The 17,307-nt window shown below is 44.6% G+C and overlaps 1 protein-coding gene across 1 annotated transcript in view; it reads right to left on the bottom strand.

Moving 5' to 3' along the window:
- The window catches only part of LOC137383695 (tektin-3-like), a 56,144-nt gene that overhangs the window by 18,329 nt on the left and 20,508 nt on the right, over nucleotides 1–17,307 (bottom strand). The window contains exon 6 of the mRNA XM_068056870.1: nucleotides 3,442–3,664. Within this exon, the coding sequence (XP_067912971.1) occupies nucleotides 3,442–3,664 (223 nt within the window). The remainder of the gene's footprint in view (nucleotides 1–3,441; nucleotides 3,665–17,307) is intronic.

Genomic DNA, 17,307 nt, shown 5'->3' with positions numbered 1-17,307 from the left:
GAGCTGAATGGCCTCCTTCTGTGCCATAATTTTTCTACGGTTCTATGATTCGACAAGAAAACCTGTTTTTTTATTTTTCCACAATTTTAGAGGTCAATTTTCCTCCCTTTTTCCAAATCTCTTGTTTGTCTGGCAATTCAGATCCCGGCTTTGAGCCCCCATTTTTTACGGTCACATGGTGTGATGTGGGTAGTTCTCACTGTTCAACTCTCCACCTGACCGCAGCAAGTGTAACTATATTAAGAGTTTAGCCCCATAGTGTTTTATTCTTCGAATAAAAAGACAGCAACAGGTTTTCTTATAAGTTTTTAAAACAGAAAATCAATATGCCGTATCCCGAAATTGTCATAACCGCATCCACTCACGCATTCGTACACAGACACACTCGCAAGAAGAAACAGATAGAGCAGGGAAAAAGGAAGCTTTTTTTTAGTGGGTGAGAAAGGTTACGATAAACCTGTTGAATTCTCTTGAGACTCGAGTTCTAGATTGTTACAAGCCTGGTATGATTGTAGATTTCTCACTTGATTGAATGCTCTATTGAAGATGGAGGTTCACATCCAGCTATCTCTGCTGTATAATGTAGATGTCGGATTTTTTCAGCAGGACACCTGTTTTCTGGCTTGCTGGAACGCCAGCTGTTACAAGTCGCTTCACCTTCTGGGTCAGTCTCTCTCTCCCGCTTTCTGGCTGTCTTAGATTTAAGGTAAAACTGTGTCACCTCTCACCTCCTGTTAGAAGGCACTCTGCTTTCTTCCCATGGTGATCGCACAATGGCCCAGGTCATGGCTACTTCACACCTCTTTTGTTTTAGAAGACATTCAATTCTGGAGAGCTTTTAGGATAGGTATAAGATGGGTTCCATCAACACTTTTAGGTTTTGAAGATTTGTCGTTTGTCTTTGTCAGAGTGTTTGGATACAGAAAAGGCTAATCCCCTTTTTCTCCTGTGGATATTTTGAACCATTGTTCACTTTTTAAGATAAAGGTTCATTTTTTAAAGACAAAGTTCATTTTTCATAACTCTTCAGAATTAGTCCTTGAATATTGTAACATCACAGGGCGGCACAGTGGTTAGCACCGCAGCCTCACAGCTCCAGCGACCCAGGTTCGGTTCTGGGTACTGCATGTGCGGAGTGTGCAAGTTCTCCCTGTGACTGTGTGGGTTTCTGCTGGGTGCTCCAGTTTCCTCCCACAGCCAAAGACTTGCAGGTTGATAGGTAAATTGGCCGTTGTAAATTGCCCCTCGTGTAGGTAGGAGAATTGAGGGAAGGTGGGGATGTGGTGGAGGACATGGGATTGATGTAGGATTAGTACAAATGGGTGGTTGATGGTCGGCACAGACTCGGTGGGCCGAAGGGTCTGTTTCAGTGCTGTATCTCTCTATGACTCTATCACACTTATGATGTGTGTGACGCTGTCCAAAGGAACTATTACCTTAAGTAAAGGAACTGCTGTACATTATCAGGACAGACAAAAATTTTTTGGGTAACTTGCCCTTTTACCGGTGCAAACAAAGTGTTCTAGTTCTTCTGCATTTTAAAATATCCACTTTAAATAAACATTTATTGTCGTTAGTATCTGCACAATATTTGCACAGGTAAAAATCAAAGTTAGATGTGAACATACTAACAGAACATTGAAATAAGCAAAATGGGCAGGAGCAAAATTAGGCACAACAACAAACACAACTTGTATTTATATAGTGTCTTTAACATAATAAACCCTCCCAAGGCATTTTGTAGGAGTGTTATAAAACAAAATTTGACACCAAGCCTTGTAAAGAAATATTAGGGCAGATGACCAAAAGTTTGGTCAAAGATGTAGGTTTTAACGAGCATCTTAAAGGAGGAAAGTGAAGTAGGAGGAAATTCCAGAGCTTTGGGCCTGGGCAGCTGAAGACAAAGCTACCAGTGGTGGAGTAATTAAAATCGGGAATTCTCAAGAGGCCAGAATTAGAGGCCAGCAGATTTCTCAGAGGGCTGTGTGGCTGGAGGAGATTACAGAGACAGGGAGGGGTGAAAGGGCCATAGAGGAATTTGAAAACAAGGATGAGAATTTTAAAATTGAGGTTTTTCTTAACTGTGAGCCAATGTAGACCAGCGAACACAGGGCTGATGAGTGTTCGGGACTTGATGTGAGGCATGGTGGATAACTGAGGGCATTGTCAATACTTAGATTTGAATAGGTAAAGTAATAGCATGCACAAGCATACATTCCCAATGGCACAATTAAAAAAGGCAAAACATTTGCTGAAAGAATGATTTGTGGGATAAATATTTGTCAATGAACTAGATGAAAAAGTGTACTCTTTCTATGGACAGAAACACTGATTGTTTTTGGTTGTCTTCATTTGACACAAAATTTAGTTTTCCAGGTACAGGCGATTACAGCAAGTTCGCTTGGTGCCAAAAACAAATGCTTACACCATTTCAACGCCAATCACAAATCAACCCAACCAATTCTTATAAAAGCAATGGAAATTGTTCTGTTCAGAGAATCAGACTCGCTGAGGTGAATGGAGTGATGCACAGAGATCTGTTCCTGAAGTGAATTTGTACTTTTTTTTTAAAATGAGAACTGCTTTTAAATTAAGCTGCATTCCCAAAAGAAAAAAATGTGTGTGCATTGGCAAAGGAACAGGAGCAACAACCCTCCCATATACTCACCAGCCAGCATCCAAATGAAGGGGATCCTTAAGTTTAGCAGGTCAGTCAAATCAGTCCAAAAACCATTCAGTCTTGTTAACAAATGTGTCATAAACAGAAGTACCAGTGAGGTGGGAAAATGAGGACTTATTGTGAACATAAACAGGATATACTAAGCAGTAGTGGCTTGAAGAAAATTACAAAGTAGGATACACATCCCATGGATATGAGGGATTGTCTAAATACCAACAGGGTGAAATCGGTCTTCACGAGTTGTGCCGAATGGGCTCAAAGTGAATCCGCAGTCTATTTTACACCATGGACGTTTTTTCTTTTCCAAAGGTATGGCTTGCAAGAGGAGAGAGTGATCGGAAAGGGAAGTGGAGGGTGAGCGACTAGAAGAGGGGTCAGGGGAGTTATTGGGAAAGGGTGACTGTGAGAGGGGTTGAGGCAGCAATCAGCAGGGGGAGTCTATGGTTTTGATGTGGAGTCGGGAGGGACACTCCTGCACCTCCAGAATCCACATTCAGGTAGGTTTTTTTAATCGTACCTTTTTGGTGGCAGTCTCTAGTGGTCCCCTTAAGAACTGATGGTTAAGCCACATGCAGATTTAGTTTCCCTGAATGCAGCCAGCCCGACGCCAGCTATTCTCAGGGCAAACTAATTTGGTAACGGTGCCATCAAGCAGGCGTTATGCCCCTTATTTACATACGCAAAACGACTAATGCCTGTTTTAAGCGTGTTTTGATGCCCATAACAATATGCCAGGCAACACACTATAAAAGGGCCCTTACCTTTGACAGGTGCATCTGTAACTTTTTCTTGGCATCTCCAATTTCAAAGATGCGATGTGTAAATGCAAGATTGACATTGTTAAACTGTTTCCACAACTCCTCTGAAGTAGCAGCTAGAAGCTTTTCAAGCTCATCTCGCAGCCTTGATGAAGCAGCCCGCTCACACTGTGCACGCAGAATGTTGTCTTCTGTATACTGTAACCAGGAGCCAGGAGTTGAGATACTAACAAAATAACACATATTTGAATAGGTCAATATAAGTGAATAGTGCATTCATATAGGTTTGATATTTTAAAGCCTTACAGAAAAATAGGCATGGTCATGCAGGCCAAGAATACGGCACACATTATTTTGCCACATGAACATTAAAACTTAAAATTGTTGCTGGGAAGAAAAGACAGTCCATCACAAGGCATTGCCAAACCCCTCGCCGGAAAGACCTTTTTTGCATACTAAGGAACCAGTCCCTGCTTCCCCAATACACATGACTAACTGGCTGTTGGAGTGTTTTGAATTTGAACTTGTCACAGAACTTTAAAACTCAGAAAGCAGTTTGCTCCTGGATTGGAAAAATCTCTCTCTTGTCTGGTTATCTCTTTCTCACCAGCTTGGGAATCCATTGAAAACACAGGAACCCAAAGAGAGAAAAGTCTCCTACAGTGAACAAGGTTTTAGAAGAATACTGGACCCAAGGAAAAGCAAGAATTACCTACAAAAAGATTACAGTGAGCTCAAAGCACAGTAACAAGAAACTCTTCTGATATTGCCTCAAACCTCTCCACTTTATTTTTCTTCTGCTCTTTTCTGTCTCTATTTTCATGTGTGTATTGTGTATACATGCTAGCATGGGCCCCGGCATGTATCCGTAGGCGTTAACCGAATTAGAGTTTAAGTTTAAGTTTTAATAAATTTCACTTTTCTTCTTTAAACCTAAGAAGGCCTGTTTGTGCTGATTTCTTTGCCTTATAATTGGAAAGTGGTGAACAAGGGGGAGTTAAAAACACAGTGTGTTTAAAAATTAAATCCTGTTACAATAAGACCAGGTGAGGCTGAAAGAGTCCCCGAGATATCTTTCTTACCTGGTCATAACAGTATTATTAAAATTTACAATACCTGCATGGAATCATGGCCTGTTGGGCTGGATTTTATTCTGGCGATGGGGGTATGGCAGCGGGCCAGAAGGTGGGGGGACAATCTTCCTCAGCCCTCCGTCAGACCCCCGTGCCCGCCATCGGGGATACCCACCCTTTAAGAGACAAGCTCCTGGCCCAATTGGAAGGCCGGCGGCTCTGCCATACCTGCAGCGCCATGGGGAGTGGTGGCCACTGCCGGTACAGCAGGAGGACTGCAGTGCCAGAGCCACCCTGGAACAGGTGGGCGGGGTTGGGATCACCAGAGCCAGGCAGGCAGGCCCTAACGACTAGTGAGGGTGGCCGGTTTCTTCCTGGGGGGGCATTGCTGCCAGGGGAGGCCCTCCAGGGGCCCTGGATTGCCCCCAAAGGAGGGAACCTGCCCTACACCTACACCCCGCCCGCCCCCCCCACCACCACCATGCCTGCTTGGAGGCCGCCAGATGTCAACTGGTGGCATCACCACACGGTGGCGGGTCCTTCCGTCCTTCACAAATTTGGAGTGGAGGCAAGAAAAGGCCATTAAGTGGACATTGAGGCTCTTAAAGGCCTCAATTGGCATAGGGCAGGAAGACTGTCCTCGGCTTTCCCCAGCCCGAACAAAATGGCAGGGGGCCCGGGTAACACCCAGAACGTCACCTCTCGCTATTTTGTTTGTCTCCACCACCCCACCAACCACCCCACCCCCCGCATCTTGAAAGGCAGCATAAAATCCTGCCTGTTATACTCTCATCCCGAGCAGCTCCGTAACGTGGGTCTTAGTGCTTTACGGGCTGTTCCCAGGGACGCACACCAAGATAAACATTAACTGCTGCTGGAGGATCATCACCTCGGTGAAAGACATTCTTTGGTCTGCTGAAACCAGCTCGTCTTCCAGTGTAAAGAGTTGTCACGACCGAGTGTTGCAGACTGGCATATTCCAAGGTCCAGGTCTACATGCGGAGGGACGCACCAAAGCTTGGGGCAGCTGCCACAAAGGCTCAACGGCGAAAGGCCACAGTGTAAGGCCCTCCCGCCAGAGTGAACCAAAGGGCTGGAAACTGTGTAAACCCCTCGGACTGTATGCACCAGAGAAAGTTTGACATGAACTGTAAATGTACTTTGTAACTATAACCTGTAAAGGCAAGTGCAGTGAGGCACCTCATATTGTATTGAAAGAAAATGATCTCGATTGCACTTTATACAATGTCAAATTTGAACTGTTATGTAATGTATTTTTAAAAATTTTATGAATAAAGTATATTTTTGAAAAAAAGTTATAATCTTACTCATAAAGTCCAATTCATCAATAGACAGGTGTTGCCATACATTTGCACGTACATGACTGAAAATGACTCAGTAGAATTGTTATTTTGCAAATAACCAGAACACTCTGAATAAAGTGTGGCACTTAAAACTATTCTTGCTTAGGAACTTTTGAGTCAGCAGGCACAGTAGGAGGCAGAAATATTGTTTGCTTTGTGGTAAAGAATGTAAGTTTACAAAGTGTATTTCTTCCAAAACCACAGCCAATAGTTCAGAACATTAAAAAGGAGGCAGGCGTCTTCGTCCAAACAGCCTCTACCTCCTCCTGCATAATATATTGCAGAAAGATGTGCTTGTGCACTTGGGTTTATCACTTGTAGTTTGTTTATGCACCAAGCCAAACTATAAGAATAGGAGGTGGAATGTACTCTTATTGGCATGATCGTTTCCATATTTTATTTACAGATCAAAGATGCAAGGATGGCAAAGGCAACGAATTGATTTCCTCTCGCACAGAAAGCACTTGGGCATTTCCTCTGGTATACCAGCAAAGATTGGGAGCACACCATGTTGAGAATTTTGGATGGCAAATCTGCAGTCCGCCACTCTGTCAGCAGGGGAAGGGAATGCCTATCAAGTAAACCAACATATTGATGCTAAATGTCATTGCCAGATGCCTAAGAGGAGGCCAGCTGCTCTTGATTGGAAAATGATGTTCAGGGCAGGAAATATGTAAAATGTTACTGCATTCCCTCCGTGGTTTTCTTCTTCATAAACATGCTTGTTGGTTCTTTCATCTGGGAAGTCAAAGGCCACAGACTATTCCATGGCCAATACCAATGCTGAGCTCGTGTGACAAGAGGTAAACATGCAACTTACCAAGACAGCTACATTAGCTTACATTAACTGCACAATGGAACTTTCTGTTAACAGAAGCCATCCAACAAAACCATCCTTTGCAGAACTAATCAAACCCATGCCTATATGATTAAAAGGTTGCACTGAAAATCAGCAATGGAAGACGAAGTTGAGACCAAGTGCAGAAACAATAATTCTACTTACCTGTGCTACTGTAGCCTTGTACAATTAGCTTTGTTTGAAAAAAATGTATTTTTGCTACCAGCTCCTCCCTGCGCCAAAGTGATCTAATGTTTTTATTGGAGCAAGGAAGCCATAGCTGATGGAAAGAGTTATCTGGTGGTCATGCCTGAGCCAGAGAAACAGAGCATGGCTCAATTTACTCCTTCCCCTTTTCTCTTGCAGAGTACAAATTTGTTGCTCCAGGACATATTCCAGAGAAAAGTGCAAAAGTATATCTGTACCTACTTTGGAATTCCTCTCCCACCTCCACTCCTGAAGGAACCAGAAATTATTGCAACAGCTATACACAAGGAACAGTGGAGTCAACAACGCACAGATTACCTCTGCTTTCAGATTGTGGTAGAATCTCCACATAAGGTGGAAAAATGCCACAGTTTCATTTATTAATTTTTTTGTTGCTAATTTTAACCATTGTCCCTTGCCTCTTCCCGGAAGGTACTGACCCCCACTCAGTACGATTCCACAGGCACCAGGCCCCCAGTACACCAACCAAATGTCCATTCTTTGCGGATGGCCCTGGGCACCAAGTGCTGGTTGGCTATTCAGTGGTGAGATTTAAAGGACATTGCCAGACCATGTTCAAAACCAGAGTACAAATGAGCACTTCCAGCAGGGATAGCAATCATAATTTAATCCACTCTTTATCATCAGCAAAGTAATGGAAGGGGTCGTCAACAGTGCTATCAAGCACCACTTTCTCAGAAATAACTTGCTCACTGACGCTCAGTTTGGATTCCACCTGGGCCACTCAGCTCCAGACCTCATTACAGCCTTGATCCAAAACTGGACAAAAGAGCTGAACTCAAGAGATGAGGTAAGAGTGACTGCCCTTGACATCAAGTCAGCATTTGACCGAGTGTGGCATCAAGGAGCCCTAGCAAAACTAGAGTCAATGGGATTCAGGGGGAAAATTCTCCACTGGTTGGAGTCATAGCTAGCACAAACCAAGATGGATTTGGTTGTTGGAGGTCAATCATCTCAGTCCCAGGACATCACTGCAGGATTTCCTCAGGATAGTGTCCTAGGCCCAACCATTTTCAGCTGTTTCATCAATGACCTTCCGTCCATCATAAGGTCAGAAGGGGGGAATGTTCGCTGATGAATGCACAATGTTCAGCACCATCTGCAACTCCTCAGATACTGAAGCCCATGTCCATATGCAGCAAGACCTGGACAACAATCATGCTTGGGCTGATAGGTGGCAAGTTACATTCGCACCATACAAGTTCCAGGCAATAACCATCTCCAGCAAGAGAGAATCCAACCATCTCCCTTTGACATTCAATGGCATTACCATCACTGAATCTCCCACTATCAACACCCTGGGGGTCACCATTGACCAGAAACTGAACTGGACCAGCCATATATGTACTGTGACTACAAGGGCAGATCAAAGATTGGGAATTCTGCAGCAGGTAAGCCACCTCCTGACTCCCCAAAGCCTGTCCACCATCTGGAAGTCAGGAGTGTGATGGAATACTAAAATAAAAGCAAAATACTGCGGATGCTGGAAATCTGAAATAAAAACAAGAAATGCTGGAATCACTCAGCAGGTCTGGCAGCATCTGTGGAAAGAGAAGCAGAGTTAACGTTTCGGGTCAGTGACCCTTCTTCGGAACTGACAAATATTAGAAAAGTCACAGATTATAAGCAAGTGAGGTGGGGGTGGGGCAAGAGATAACAAAGGAGAAGGTGCAGATTGGACCAGGCCACATAGCTGACCAAAAGGTCACGGAGCAAAGGCAAACAATATGATAATGGTGTGTTGAAAGACAAAGCATTAGTACAGATTAGGTGTAAATACACTGAATATTGAACAGCAGCAAGTGCAAACCTGAAGAAAAAAAACCTGAAAAAAAGTGGGTAAGCAAACTGAACAAACTAAGATGAAATGAAATAAATGCAAAAAAAAGATTGTAAAAAATGTAAAAAAGAATGTAAAAAAAAGGAAGAAAAAATAACTAAAAATGAAAGTAAAATGGGGGGCTGTCATGCTCTGAAATTATTGAACTCAATGTTCAGTCGGGCAGGCTGTAGTGTGCCTAATCGGTGGATGAGATGCTGTTCCTCGAGCTTGCGTTGATGTTCACTGGAACACTGCAGCAATCCCAGGACAGAGATGTGAGCATGAGAGCAGGGGGGAGTGTTGAAATGGCAAGCAACCGGAAGCTCAGGGTCCTGCTTGCGGACTGAGCGGAGTTGTTCCGCAAAGCGGTCACCCAGTCTGCGCTTGGTCTCCTCAATGTAGAGGAGACCACACTGTGAGCAGCGAATACAGTATACTACATTGAAAGAAGTACAAGTAAATCGCTGCTTCACCTGAAAGGAGTGTTTGGGGCCTGGGATAGTGAGGAGAGAGGAGGTAAATGGGCAGGTATTACACCTCCTGCGATTGCAGGGGAAGGTGCCCTGGGACGGGGACGAGGTGGTGGGGGTAATGGAGGAGTGGACCAGGGTGTCGCGGAGGGAACGATCCCTTCGGAATGCTGACAGTGGAAGGGAGGGGAAGATGCGACTGGTAGTGGCATCACGCTGGAGGTGGCGAAAATGGCGGAGGATGATCCTTTGGATATGGAGGCTGGTAGGATGAAAAGTGAGGACAAGGGGAACCCTGTCACGGTTCTGGGAGGGAGGGGAAGGGGTGAGGGTAGAGGTGCGGGGAATGGGTCGGACACGGTTGAGGGCCCTGTCAACCACAGTGGGGGGAAATCCTCGGTTGAGGAAAAAGGTAGACATATCAGAAGCACCGTCATGGAAGGTAGCATCATCAGAGCAGATGCGTCGGAGACGGAGAAACTGGGAGAATGGAATGGAGTCCTTACAGGAGGTAGGGTGTGAAGAAGTGTAGTCGAGGTAGCTGTGGGAGTCGGTGGGCTTATAAAGGATATTAATAAACAACCTATCCCCAGAGATGGAGACAGAGAAGTCGAGGAAGGGAAGGGAAGTGTCAGAGATGGACCATGTAAAGGTGAGAGAAGGATGGAAATTGGAAGCAAAGTTGATAAAGTTTTCTAGTTCGGGGCGGGAGCAGGAAACGGCACCGATACAGTCATCAATGTACCGGAAAAAGAGTTGGGGGAGGGGGCCTGAGTAGGACTGGAACAAAGAATGCTCGACATATCCCCCATTTTACTTTCATTTTTAGTTATTTTTTCTTCCTTTTTTTTACATTCTTTTTTACATTTTTTACAATTTTTTTTTGCATTTATTTCATTTCATCTTAGTTTGTTCAGTTTGCTTACCCACTGTTTTTTTCAGGTTTTTTTTCAGGTTTGCACTTGCTGCTGTTCAATATTCAGTGTATTTACACCTAATCTGTACTAATGCTTTGTCTTTCAACACACCATTAACATATTGTTTGCCTTTGCTCCGTGACCTTTTGGTCAGCTATGTGGCCTGGTCCAATCTGCACCTTCTCCTTTGTTATCTCTTGCCCCACCCCCACCTCACTTGCTTATAATCTGTGACTTTTCTAATATTTGTCAGTTCCGAAGAAGGGTCACTGACCCGAAACGTTAACTCTGCTTCTCTTTCCACAGATGCTGCCAGACCTGCTGAGTGATTCCAGCATTTCTTGTGTGATGGAATACTCTCCACTTGCCTGAATGAGTGACATTCAAACAACACTCAAGAAGCTCCACACCATCTAGGTCAAAACAGCCCACTTGATTGGCACCCCATCTACCACCTTCAACATTCACTCCCTCCACCAGCGACGTACAGTGGCAACAGTGCATACTGTTGTACTACAAGATGCACTGCAGCAACTCACCAAGACTCCTTCAACAGCACCTTCCAAACCCACCACCTCTACCACCTAGAAGGACAAGGACAGCAGACGCATGGGAACACCACCAACTGCAAGTTCCCCACCAAGCCACAGATCATCCTGACATGGAACTATATCACCGTTCCTTCACTGTCGCTGGGTCAAAATCCTGGAACTCCCTTCGTATCAGCACTGTGAGTGTACCTACCCCACATAGAGTGCAGTGGTTCAAAAAGGCAGCTCACCACCACCTTCTCAAGGGCAATTAGAGATGGGCAACAAATGCTGGCCTGCTAGCAATGCTCACATCCCATGAAAGAATTTAAAAAAGGGATTCCTGGCCAGTCCAGTCCAGGGCTTTCCTGGTCTGTAAAGCTCAGCTAGTTATACAATTGAATTTAATTATAATTGCAAATTAAGTTGAGAGTAGTTCATATACTGTTGTACATTCTTGAATGTATGATCATTGGTAGAATGGCTTTCAATGTTCCGATATGCATAGCCAGTGAACGGGTCTCCCCACTACTGCTGCAAACTCAGAAAATTACCTGCCCAGCTTTATTTTGTATACATAATGTTTTCACTACCGGAGGATGGATACATCACACCTGTCAGGTGTCTGACTTCTTTCATGCAGAGGTTCAAGCATTTCAAAGTGACCTTTAGAGGGATTGTGTAGTGTTTGGAATTTAAGAAGCTGCAGTTGTTTGCAATCTGTTTGTGTAGAACAAGAGATTGAGAACAAACATTGGAAATATTGAAAAAGCAGGAAACACTCCATAGGAAAGGTAAAAGCAGGTTAACTTTCAGACACACAAAGCTGAGTCATATTCACCAATCCCAGGTGAGTCATCCCATGTAAATATTTTCAAAGCTTGACACCATTAACCACTCAAAGAAGATACAGAAATGTACTTTTCAAAAAATAGTTAGAATAGTAATGTTTTCTGGAATATTCTAATCTCAAAAGATAATTTGGGGAACAATTAACTTTTGTACTCATAAGGTGAATTATCTTACTGCTGAAGAACAATACAATTTCTTACTTTTGATGCAAAAAAAAACATTATTCCAAGGTGTGATTCAGGGGAACAGGAAATTAATTAAGTACTTAAATGTGGTCTGACACCAAATCTTCCAGTTTTGGGCAAGGCTCTAACACACACACACCTTTCCTGTGTACAATTGCTGCATGAGGAAACCTGGAACCTGGCACACTTGAGTAGGCTTCTTAAAGAGAGATCAGTGGTTTCATTCACCAGTATAATTCTTTGTTGTTTTCGTAGTTGCAGCTACATGTCGCCCCATGCCTTTAGTTCCTTTTGCTGGGTAGTCTGCCATTTTTGCATTGGTTTTTTTACTTCCTGCATATACTTTCCTGCATTGTTCTCTATTGGCCCTGGCATTTAAGATCAACCTCTAAGCTTTGCGGTCCTGGCAGAGACCCTTGCCTGCTAGTAGCAGGCATTGGAATTCGGGCACAAGCAGTATATGATTTTCCACTACGCAGTCGCAAGAAATGCAAAGTCAGATGGTTATCCTCAAAAGGTGCAGCATGCAAAGTGGAGAACTGGCATCCCTCTGGAGGTTCTGAATGTGCTGTGTGATATGGATGGGGAAGAGAATTTCACTGCAAGCCAATAAATGTGGATGAAAAAAGCAATTGGAATGGTTTGTTAACACCTATCACTACCTAAGGCTTGCATTCACTGAACCTTCCACATCTTGCTGGGAACATCAGAGGAAATCTAACTTTGTTGCTCCTGCTTCACAAGGTATTCCGTTTGGAGTTTTACCATCTGCTGCAGGATGGCCAGCAGCCAACAGTGGAACAGGATGGTTCTTTCCAAAGAAGTAAAGGATTTCACTCATGAAACTTTCATGACAGCAGATCTTACAAAATCATCTCTGAGACTCCTGCCACACCAGGCAGTTTGCAGTGCACACGTGACTGAAGCATCAGCAAGAGGCAAATTCATTGAGGCATCAACTGGACAGAGTAAAGTGGAGCGGAGGGGTGGTAGAAATGAGCGGTTGCCCAGTTTGGTCGTGAAGGTGTCAATATGGCCACAGTGTGTGCCAAACTGGGAGGTTCAAGGCAGGCCCAAAACAGGGCCTCAGGCCTCAACTATACAACCTAGCCAAACAATTGGGACCTGTCAGACTTCCAGGTGAATGAACTTCAGCAGCAGCCTCAGGTGAGTTCTGGGATGCGGATGGGGGAGGACAGCAGTGGGAGGATCAATTGCGCTGATCAGTGGCTATCAGAAGTACTGGGGAACTGGGAATGGTACTCCTGCTCCTCCCTACTCCACATGAATTTTTTTTGGCTCTTTTTGCAATGGCAGCCGATTCCTAGGCCACATCCACACCAAAGCCAATTTGGGCACCAATTTCCCAAGGGGTCCTAACACAGAATTTAAGCTCCTCATCAACAAATATTAAGGGCCTTGCATCTGTTTTAGGCAGCCGTCACAGATCTTTCAGATATGCTTGGGGTGAAGGGTGTTGATCCCAAAAATTGGGCCCCGTTCTACTTGTTGTATGTGAATACAACAGGTGCAACAAAGTCCAATTTTTAACGCAGAGCTTTCGCTGAGTAGCAGGGTTTCTTTGTGCAAGGTGCTGCAAATGGCATCATGAGCTCTGAGATGCAGAGGGATCTGGGTATCCTCGTGCATGAATCGCAAAAGGTTAGTATGCAGGTACAGAGTAAGTAATTAGGAAAGCTAATAGAATTTATTGCAAGGGGAAATTAATATAAAAGTAGGGAGGTTATGCTTCAGCTATACAGGACATTGGTGAGACCACATCTGGAGTACTGTATTGGTCTCCTTATTTAAGGAAGGATGTAAATGCATTGAAAGCAGTTTACAGAAGGTTTACTAGACTAACACCTGGAATGGGAAGGTTGTCTTATGAGGAAAGGTTGGACAGGCTAGGATTGTATCCGCTGGAGTTTAGAAGAGTAAGAGGCGACTTGATTGAAACATATGATCCTGAGGGGTCTTGACAGGGTGGATGTGGAAAGGATGTTTCCTCTTGGGGGAGAATCTAGAACTAGGGGTCAGTGTTTAAAAAGAAGGGGTCACCCATTTCAGACAGAGCTGAGGAGAATTTTTTTCTTCCAGAAGGTCGTGAGTCTTTGGAACGCTCTTCCTCAAAAGGCAGTGGAAGCAGAGTCTTTGAATATTTTTAAGGGAGAGGTAGATAGATTCTTGATAAGCAAGGGGGTGAAAGGTTATCAGAGGTAGGTGGGAATGTGGAGTTGAGGTTACAATCAGATCAGCCACGATCTTATTGAATGGCGGAGCAGGCTCGAGGGACCTACTCCTGCTCCTAATTTGTATGTTCGTTTGTTTGTATCATCATTCTGCCCATTATCTCCATGGCCTACAGGAACAAAAACAGTTTGTATTCACATAATATTCAGATGATATCAGAGAATCCTCTTTATGCAGATCAATGAGCATCAACAGGAAACAAACACTCCGCCCTCAATATGTGGCAGTCAACAGCGGTTACATATGTAGCAGAAGGAACACTGGGAATTTCCTCTTGGGAGACTGCGGCTAACCTCTGCATCCACCATTGGTGATTCCATTGAGAAACCCCCAAAGAGCATTGGAGTGCCTCTGACTGGAAGCCTGAGCATCTGTTGAGCATTCCAGGTATGCCACCACCACCTGCAAGAAGAGTGCCATCCAGCTTTGGCACAATAAAAAAAAGCACATGCAAAGTGGCAGGGGCTTGACAGTGCTTGAAATGCCAGTGTGTGCAAAGATTTCCCAATTTAGGTTTGCCTGTTGATGACATACGCCACATGTGCAGAAGGAGAGGAAAACACCTCAGGCTTCTGCCTGAAACTAGGAAAATTCTTCCTCAGTTGCGGGCAATTACCTGGGTGCGACTGCATTGCCCTTGCTGGTGATGTTTCTCCATACAGATGTGCACCTGTACTTTTACTGAAGGGCAGCATCCAGCCCTGAATGAGGCCAGTCTCCTTTGATATACCTTCTGCAGCCGTACCACCAACCCTTCAGCATCCCAGGAAGCAGTTTTGTTCACATATTTCGCCTGTACTATTGTGACCAACTAGTTCACTGTGTTCTACTGCCACAGCTTCCTCTTTAATGATGAGCTGAGTCCTTTTCAAGAGCTTTTCAAGCCCTATTTTGCATGCCCGAGTATGCTAAAGGCCAAACTATCTGGGCATGCTTTTCATGAGAGGTTGAGAGTCTTGTTAGGAAGAAGAAGGATGCGTATATAAAGTTGAGGAAAAAGGGCACAGGCATAGCTCTGGAGGGATACAAGATGGCCAGGAAGGATCTGAAGAAAGGGATTAGGAGAGCTAAGAGAGGGCATGAAAAATGCTTGGCGGGTAGGATAAAAGAAAACCCCAAGGCCTTTTACGCGTATGTCAGAAATATGAGGATGACTAGGGGGACCGTAGGTCCGGTCAAGGACAATAGCGGGAGACTGTGTGTTGAGCCGGAAGAGATAAGTGAGGTTTTGAATGAGTACTTCTCTTCGGTATTTACGAATGGGAAGGGGTGTATTACTGAAGAGGACGGTGTGAAACAGACTGGTAAGCTCGAGGAAGTGCTCGTTAGGAGGGAAGATGTGTTGGGGTTTTTGAATAACTTGAAGATAGACAAGTCTCCCGGGCCTGACGGGGTATATCCAAGGATGTTATGGGAAGCAAGGGATGAAATTGCAGAGCCGCTGGCAATGATCTTTTCATCTTCTCTGCTGACGGGGGTGGTACCAGGTGATTGGAGGGTGGCAAATGTTGTGCCCCTGTTCAAGAAAGGGAATAGGAACAACCCTGGGAATTACAGGCCAGTTAGTCTTACTTCGGTGGTAGGCAAGTTGATGGAAAAGGTGCTGAGGGATAGGATTTCTGAGCATCTGGAAAGACACTGCTTGATTCGGGACAGTCAGCACGGTTTTGTGAGGGGTAGGTCTTGCCTCACAAGCCTGATTGAATTCTTTGAGCAGGTGACCAAGCAAGTGGATGAGGGTAAACCAGTGGATGTGGTGTACATGGATTTTAGTAAGGCATTTGATAAGGTCCCCCATGGTAGACTTATGGAGAAAGTCAGGAGGCATGGGATAGTGGGGAATGTGGCCAGTTGGATTAAGAATTGGCTAACTGATAGAAGGCAGAGAGTGGTCTTAGATGGTAAATACTCAGCCTGGAGCCCAGTTACCAGTGGCGTGCCGCAGGGATCAGTTCTGGGTCCTCTCCTGTTTGTGATTTTTATTAACGACTTGGATGAGGAAGTCGAAGGGTGGGTCAGTAAATTTGCAGATGATACAAAGGTTGGTGGAGTTGTGGATACCGAGGAGGGCTATTGTCGTCTGCAAAGGGACTTGGATAGGTTGCAGTGCTGGGCTGAAAAGTGGCAGATGGAGTTTAACCCTGAAAAGTGTGAGGTCGTCCATTTTGGAAGGACAAACATGAATGCAAAATACTGGGTTAACGGTAGGGTTCTTGGGCATGTGGAGGAGCAGAGAGACCTTGGGGTCTATGTGCATAGATCATTGAAAGTTGCAACTCAAGTGGATAGGGCTGTGAAGAAGGCATATGGGGTGTTAGCGTTCATTAGCAGAGGGATTGAATTTAAGAGCCGTGAGGTGATGATGCAGCTGTACAGGACCTTGGTAAGGCCTCATTTGGAGTACTGTGTGCAGTTCTGGTCGCCTCATTTTAGGAAGGATGTGGAAGCCTTGGAGAGGGTGCAGAGGAGATTTACCAGGATGTTGCCTGGAATGGAGAATAAGTCTTACGAGGAAAGGCTGAACATTCTAGGCCTCTTCTCATTAGAAAGGAGAAGGATGAGGGGTGACATGATAGAGGTTTATAAGATGATCAGGGGAATAGATAGGGTAGACAGTCAGAAACTTTTTCCCCGGGTGGAGCAAAGCGTTACAAGGGGTCATAAATTTAAGGTGAAGGGTGGGAGATATAAGGGGGATGTCAGGGGAAGGTTCTTTACCCAGAGAGTGGTCGAGGCATGGAATGCCTTGCCCGGGGAAGTTGTTGAGTCAGAAACTTTAGGGACTTTCAAAAGGCTTTTGGATAGGTATATGGATAAAGGAGAATGATGGGGTATAGATTAAATTGTCCTTGACAAAGGACAAAGGATCGGCACAACATTGTGGGCCGAAGGGCCTGTTCTGTGCTGTATGTTCTATGTTCTATGTTCTATGTTGGGAGAGAGACACCTATTGGAACATTTGTCACAGCCCACTCTCTGAGTTGTGGCACAGAGCTATCCAACTCCACTTTTGCCATGATCAGAAAAATGAGGCTTCAGTGCCAGCACAAGTACGCCTCGATCAGGTACAGTATAGGCCAGATGCTGAGTGAAGCTCGCCGTACTCTATTCCACCAATATCCTACAAAATACTGCGAGGGTATCAGCAAGATGGTTTCAAAATAAATAGGTTAATCCCGGCATTAAAACAGTGGACAAAGGAACATCACATGAATTCACTGGGGCAGATCGTGACTTTGCAGGAAGATGTAAAACGGGTTTTAATGAGTTGGCTGCTCGTTTCACAACTCTCCCAAATTTTTATCTGTGTCAAACTTCACAGTCATTTCATCAAAAT

Source organism: Heterodontus francisci, chromosome 24 (assembly GCF_036365525.1).
Source record: "Heterodontus francisci isolate sHetFra1 chromosome 24, sHetFra1.hap1, whole genome shotgun sequence".
NCBI classification, from domain to species: domain Eukaryota; kingdom Metazoa; phylum Chordata; class Chondrichthyes; order Heterodontiformes; family Heterodontidae; genus Heterodontus; species Heterodontus francisci.
The sequence above is the reverse complement of the archived record's forward strand: the minus strand, read 5'-3'. Positions and strand labels throughout refer to the sequence as shown.